Source organism: Grammomys surdaster, unplaced genomic scaffold, assembly GCF_004785775.1.
Source record: "Grammomys surdaster isolate TR1022 unplaced genomic scaffold, NIH_TR_1.0 229, whole genome shotgun sequence".
Lineage (NCBI taxonomy): Eukaryota > Metazoa > Chordata > Mammalia > Rodentia > Muridae > Grammomys > Grammomys surdaster.
Genome location: NW_021604674.1, coordinates 30,056 through 37,618, shown reverse-complemented (window position 1 = coordinate 37,618; position 7,563 = coordinate 30,056). Strand labels below are relative to the sequence as shown.

The 7,563-nt window shown below is 42.9% G+C and overlaps 1 protein-coding gene across 1 annotated transcript in view; it reads right to left on the bottom strand.

The window, feature by feature from the left end:
* Positions 1 to 913: 913 nt before the first annotated feature.
* Ifit1b (interferon induced protein with tetratricopeptide repeats 1B) overlaps positions 914 to 7,563 on the bottom strand; it is a 9,363-nt gene continuing 2,713 nt past the window's right edge. Inside the window, exon 2 of the mRNA XM_028773491.1 lies at positions 914 to 3,260. Within this exon, the coding sequence (XP_028629324.1) occupies positions 1,874 to 3,260 (1,387 nt within the window). The 3' untranslated portion in view covers positions 914 to 1,873. The remainder of the gene's footprint in view (positions 3,261 to 7,563) is intronic.

The following is a 7,563-nucleotide window of genomic DNA, read 5'->3' as shown; positions in this document are numbered from 1 at the left end:
TTTTTTTTTGGCTTATCATGGGTAAATCTGAAAGCATCATCTGTTGAGTTTCTCAGAAGTTGTGTGAATGACCCAGATAGGCCTATCCCTAGCTGTGGGACTGCGTAAGGGTATCCTGGGTAATGGTTGAGCAGTTGCCTAGAACCCCAAGACTCTGTGTGAGAACTGGCAGGAGTTTGGCACACACCAAGAACCCAGGGTCCCAAAAAGCAGTCCAATCTCCATAGAATTACATTGTTCAGTCACATAGGCCAGACAATAGGCCCTAGGGATTTACATCCTAATGAAGGCCAGACAGCCCCTCCCAAAGTGCACGGTAGGGGGTGTGACTAGAGGCCTCAGGGCCTAGGGATTTACATACTAATGAAGGCCAGAGGGCAGAGCAAATTAAGCACGCCTCCCCAGATCCTCCCCAGATCCTCCCCCTTTCTCCCTCCCTATATAACTCGGGACTGCCCTGATCCATCCACCATCCACCATGACAATAAACCTTTTGGGACCAAGGACTTCCTCGTGTCACTGGTGCCTGCCTCCAGGCCACTGGAACCATAGACGTTCCTCCTGCATGTGGGACCAGCCGCAGCATGGAAGCTTCCCCGGGCCACCACTGCTGTGGCCCTAATTTTTCCCTGCACCTAGCATCATACTCCACCATTCATAAATATCAGCCTTCATGGATGATGCCGATATGAATCAAACATGCAATTCATGTCATATAGAAGTAGATAATTTACTCCTATCTTCACACGCATGCATGTGCATGCACACACACACACACACACAGAAAACCACTTGGCAGTGTTTATATGCATAAACCTTCCTTTTCTTCATGCCTGTTAATGTTACATTCATGGATTTTGATGTTTCGAATTTGCTTTCTCATGCTGTGGTAAACATCATGTCCAAAAGCAACTTGGGAAAAAAAATGTTTATTAGACTTACATTTATAGATCACAAGTCATCACAGAGAAATTCAGGAATGAAACTCAGGGCAGAAAGTCAAGGTGGGAAATTGGGTAGGAATCATGGAGGAATTCATTCACTGGTACATGCACAGCTAGATTTCTTATATAGGCCAAAACCACGCCTAGGAATGGAACCACTCACAATTGGCTGATTCATACTACAATAGTTAGGAATCCAGAAAAAAAAAATGCCACAATATGCTTGCAAGGCAGTGTGTTACAAGCAGCTCTTTTCAGATGACCCAGGCTGTATCAAGCTGAGGATAAAAGATAACCAAGAAACTATGCAAACACAGAAGTATATCTGTTATAATAGCTTTAACAGACTATATCAAAGTTGTTATTTTTGTCACTTTCAATGAATATTTTTAGCATACAAATATTGAAAGAAGTTACTTATGTAATTTTCAGACATTACTACCTAAGGAGGGTTTTCATTTTAATTCTCTAGTAAGCCAAAAGTCTTCTTGGTTCTTATGTCTTTCTAGTAATGTGTGACCTCTTTTGCTTTCAAACTTTCTTCTTTGTTCCTTTGTTTTGCTCTGAAATTGTATGGTAATAAGCATTTCTTGTGACATAAAAAAAATACCTTCTTTTGCAAAGACTTTTTTGTCTAGGACACTGGCAGGCAAAGGGTGGAAGATATCTGTTCCAAAGGCACAGACATAAGGAAAAGGGTTCTGTGATTCTACAGCTCACAGGAGTCCAGAACAGCAGGATTTAAGTGAGCAGGTATCCTAGGGATGGAAGCGCCTTCTAGACAGGATCATGAGAGACCAGAAAGAAGTTGCAGAAGAAACTGTACTTAGCTACTTGACATTCCAGCAAACAGATTTGGAAAAAGAAATCAGGAAAGGGCACTGGAACACTTAGTTGTTAGTATATTAACTCAGAGAGGTGAACTGCATTCAAAATGCAGGGTTTATTTCCCCAGAGAGCCTCAGGGCCGTCTCATAAAAAATCAGGGCCTTCATCTCTTGCCCTTTCAGTTTGTAGACTAGCCCAAGAAGGCTGTTGCTCTCCACAGGATGAACATTCTGGTAAACACGTCTTTCAGCCACTTTCTCCAAAGCCGTGAGTAGTTTCCTCCAGGCAAAGGACTTCTCTTCTACTTTTAGACCTTTTAAGTACTGGCTGATTGCCTTGTCTTCTGACTTCTTATGAATCTGTTGGAAACGGCCATAGCGGAAGCGAATATCCTGCTCTGCGTGAGCCACAAGGTTGTTGCTGTTCAGTGCCTTCTGGAAATTTTCCTCTGCTTCTTCATATTGGTGAAGTTCTGCTTGCACTTCAGCCATGCAAACATAAGCCATCTCAAATGAGGGCCTCAGTTTCAAAGTCTCTTGAAATTCACAAATGGCCTGTTGTGCCAGTTCCTGCACATTGTCCTGCCTTCTGGGATGCCTGTTTCTGGATGTCTTCAGTTGGAACATTTTTTGCTTGTAACAGAGCCCTTTTTGGTAATGTAGGTAGCCAGAGGAAGGTGATGCCTGCAAGGCCTTGTGGAGAAGATGAAGAGCTTTGTCTATGCAACCTTTTCTACGGAAATATTTAGCTGCATAGCGAAAGACATAGCTTTGGCAAGATGCACTGCTGAGGGCTTCTTCAATGTATTTTTCTGCTTCAACTTGTTCTCCTAAATCCTGAAGCTTTAGGGCAAGGAGAACTTTAATGTATGGATCTTCTGGACTTAACCTGACAGCCTTCCGTAGAGGTTCTAGAGAAACATAGTTGTCGTCGAAATCTTGGCGATAGGCTATGACTGCATAGCCAGTGTTGAATTCAGGGTTGTCAGGCTCCTTTTTCAGAGCCTTTGCAAAGCAGGCCAGGGCTCGATTATAATTTTTTCCTCCACACTTCAGCAAGGCCCAGCCTTCCTCACAGTCCATCTCAGCGCACTCCATCCTGTAGCGGAAGGGACTTGCAGATTCCTTGCAAACCTTCTCCACCTTGTCCAGGTAGATCTGGGCTTCTGCCAAGCTGCCCCTGTGGTAATGCACCCAAGCACAGTTGCCCCAGGTCACCAGGCTTCTCTTGCCCAACTGCTCTCTCTGGATCAAGGCTTCAGCTTCTTTCAAGCTCTGCAGGGCTTCGTCCTCCTGGCCTTTCAGGTGCCTCACATAGGCCCGGAGGTTGTGCATCCCCAGTGAGTTCTTGGTGTCGAGGAACTGGACCTGCTCTAAGATTCTCACTTCCAAATCAGGTATGTCATTCTCTTCAAAGAGCAGCCTCCATGTGAAGTGACATCTCAGCTGAAGCAGATTCTCCATGATCTGGTCAACATCAGTATTCTCTCTGTGAGAATGAGGCAGAATGATTTGTTATTTGAGAACTGGCCAGAAAGGGACATCAAGCCAAACATGTCTTGCAACATTCTTGCTCTTTTTCCCCAAGTCTCAGCCTTACCTCAGCCTTACTGTTGCTTTAGAGTTTCTTGATTTTTTTTTTCACATCAAGACTTCCACTTTACCTATTTGAACTATCAGAGACTTCTTCCACATGCATGGCTATGTACAATCCTAGATTATAAACTGATGATTTCAGTCAAGGCTGGACATAGATGGCCACAGGAATACACACACACACACACACACACACAGACACACACACACACACACACACAAAGATGCCAGACCCTTTCTCTGAGGTTTGAAACTCTAAAAAACGATTTCTTCCTTTCCTATTGTCTTTGAGGACTGTGTGTCCACTTGCATGCTACCTGAGTTGACATACAAATAGGACCTGTCCATTGGCTAAACACATCATTGAATATTGAGAACACATCATTGTAGAGCCTGTTCCTTTCATCTAAGACACACAAAAGGAGCTGGTGTGATGTTCTCAAGAAGTAGGCTGTCTCAGATTAAGTGGACCTGCCCTCTTCCTTCTGACACTAGGGACATGATTCTTCTTGGTCCTTTTATTTCTGATTTAGGTGGGAGCCTTCTAGAGAATGACAAGCCTTAGCTCACCTCCTCTATGGTTCGAAGGATTCCCTTTTCCTACAGTACAGTTCCAGAGCTTTTCAGGTGTATATCACTGCATACCTCGATGTCATATTGTACCTATCTGTGAAATAACTTTAGTATTTCCCATTCCTGGTCTTTGGGGATATTAGTGAGTCTATAAGTATGCAATACATGGAATATATTATAAGACCCTATAGGAGTTTCCTATTTTTCTATTAGTGTTGAGGACAAGATGTGGAATTTACTCATGTTTTGGGTAGGTACCCAAAATTAAGCAGCTCTGAATCATGTCCAGGGCTAGAAGGCCCCTGGTTTTGTTGGTGGTTGTCTCTGCCAGAGGCCATGTATGCCATCCTGCATGAACCAGTTATCTTTGGTTTTGATCTGCTCAGATGGCAAGAATAGTAGCAGAGATGTGTGACAACCTGTTAAGTCTTTCCCATAAAGAAGACCCGAGCTTAGAGTCCTTAAGGGTAGACCAATAGAAAACGACAGCCCTCTACATGCCTCCTGAATCAGCCAGTTGGACTGAGTACCTCCTGCATCCCCCATTCATTCATCCAGTATATGTTACGAACTATATGCTTGGGACCATTGGTAGGCCACATTTCTTGATCCCAATTCGATTACAGGAGGCTTGTCTTCTTTATTTAGTAAAGTTCCCACATACAAACCCACAGGGAGTCTTCTTTCTGAAAACTACCTGCTGTTGTCTATGAATATCAGTTTTGAATACTGCAAGACCAGAATGCAGCATCACTGACTCAACGAAAGCTTTGTGTGACTGACCAAAATTCTATGAAGACTGCAAGGCACTCCAGTAACAAACATGATTTTGAAAATATAGAATTGGACTCACTATGAACCTAAAACAATTAACACATTCCGGTGCTAGCCTAAATAGCCCTGAATGAGAAAAGGGACAAGCATGTTGCAGGGGTTGGGGGCACAAAATACACAAGAGTCAAAACACTACATGTATGGCTGAGCCCTTCTGCCTAGGCTGCTATAGGAGAATATTATGGACTCAGGGGCTTACACAACAGAACTTTGTTTTATCATAATTCAGCAAGTTATAAATCTCAGATCAAATTGCTTGCCTATGTAGTGCCTCATCTAGAAAGTGTTTCTTCTTGACTTGCAGAGAATCACATTCCTGCTCCATCCTCCTGCAGTCTGTCCTGTCAGTGCCATGAACTGAGAACCCTGGAATTGCTTCCTCTTCTTGTAGGAAAGCCTCTCAATCCTTTAGCAGATGCCCTGCCCTCATGTCTTCAGCTAACTTTAATCTCTGTCTATACATTTTTACCTTTTGTTTATGTATAAGTACTATTCTTGCAGTTGATTTGGGAGGGGACACAGTTTAAACATTAGTATTGCCAAACGATTTTGACTTAGTGACATTATTTCTAAGGTGTAGATATGATGAAAGCAGCTTCTTTTAGGGATGTTTTAAGTTGCTCATATAAATGATTAAAATAGAGTAGGGAGGAAATATTAAGAGAGTGTAGTCATAGCTTAAGACAGAATAAACTCACAACAAAACATGGCAAGCAAGCTTTAAATCTTTGCATCTGTCTAGGAGGTCAAGGTTGAAAGAGGTTACTGAGTTAGAGCAGCTGTAGTCAGGTTCTAAGAGAGAGAGATTGCCCACAGTGTCAGTCCCTTGATGTCACACTAAGGGAGCCATTTAGAACAAGACTGAGCCACAAATTGACTTCCCCACTTTTCTCCCTAGGTCTTTTCATATAGATGTAGTCTGTGTACTGTTTGTTGTGTGTTTGACTGGTCTATCCCAGTGACATGTCTAATTGCGTACAGAGCCTTAAATGCTCTGGAGGCAGTTTATTATCTTGGTTTCAGTCCTGGCAAAAGTTCAGTCTCATTAAAGGCAAGAGATATTTTCAGAAAACAAGATTTAACCATGTGCCAAGGCGTTCTACTCGGTACCTGACAAAGGGAGGTAGAAAAAGGAAAATGAGAAGGTGACACGTTCTCAGCTAAAGTGGGGACTGAGGGTCTGTAGGTAGGTAGCTACTTTGAGATGAGGACTTGTGTGTTAGAGAAGTACATATCTTATTAAGGTGATACATGGAAAGAGGTTCCTTCCATTTGGGGAATCTTATCATCTTTGGAATAGTTTTGAACGACATTTCTCCAGGAAAGACCAACTCTTTTGAAAATCTTGTCAATAAGAGTGTCCAAATGTGAGGTAACAAGATTGACACCAGACTTAACTATGCACAGAGAACAATGAGCAGCCATGTAAAGCTTGGAGAGGAGGTCTTCTCCAGGAAAGAGACCAGCCATTGTTTGTCCAACACCAAATGTTGATTCCTGGTAACATACGCACAATTAGCATTATAAAGACGTAACAGGTTATGTTTAGAAATTTATGTATATGTATATACGTGTGTATGTGTGTGTATGGGGTGCTTATGCCAAAGCATACATACGGAGGTCAGAACACAGTACAGCATTAGGCACTGGTCTTCACCTCATTTTGAGATTGAAAGCCAAGTGCTTTCTACCTCCTCTCAGTAGTAACACTGGGATTCAACCCTGGTCCTTATGGTTGTTTGGTGAGCTCTTTACCCACAGAGCCATCAGCCCAGTACCATTTTAAATCTTCAAGGGAAGCAGCTGTGAGGCTCCCCACCCCCTTGACATGGTATTTCAGAGCTTATGGAATATGATGGGAGATTGGGGACCACAGAAAGAACATCAGTGGCCATGAATGCTGGCAGTTTGCATAAAAACACTATCAGTCCTTCCTTCCCTAGGCTTCAAGTAATGGAAGGAAGATGCCTAAAATGTCCTTGATGTGGCAACCTGGAGAAGAGACAGGACACATTGTTCTTGATATGGAAAGGTTTCTGAGTGTGGAGAGGTCTTGGTGCCACTTTCTAGGAATTTGGCAGGAATTTTACATTGGTCTAGGACAAGGAAGTAGGGTTAAGATAAACACAGCTGAGGAATGTGTTCTTTGTATCTTGAGGGGTCTTGTTAAGACCCTGAATACAGTAATCATGGGACCTTTGTTTATGCTTTGTTTGTTCCTTGGCTACTTTGTTTATGCCTTAGGACAGACCATATTCTTTGCACTTACCTAGAATGCTATAAAAGCAGACCGGAGAAAAATAAACTCACTTCAGCTTTAGAACTGGCTGGAGTCAAGTTATAGTGTTGTCTAATTGTCTTTCCTTTCTTTAATACTCCCTCCCACCCTTGAGACCCTGTTGACTGACTGAGCTGGCTTGGTCACCTGAGCCTGTAGCCCAGTGCTCCTTGGGCTTATGTCCCTCAGTTTAGTAGTCCATTCCCATTTCCAGAGTTTTGTTTCTTTTCTAAGGAAATGTCTCTTTCTCTTTCTCATCATTTGTCTCTGGTCCGATTCATTGATTCTGGACAAAAATACTTGGGTATTTCAACAGTGCCCATGAGAGAGTTTGGTAGTTATTCCTAGACTCTGGGCTTTACCTATAACATTTGGTAAGCCAGGCTAGATAGAGACAAAAGAGTAAAAAGTTTCTGGTCTTTCTCTCTCTGTCTGCAAATCTGCCTATCTGTCCCTGAGTTTGCTCTCTCTCTCTCTCTCTCTCTCTCTCTCTCTCTCTCTCTCTCTCTCT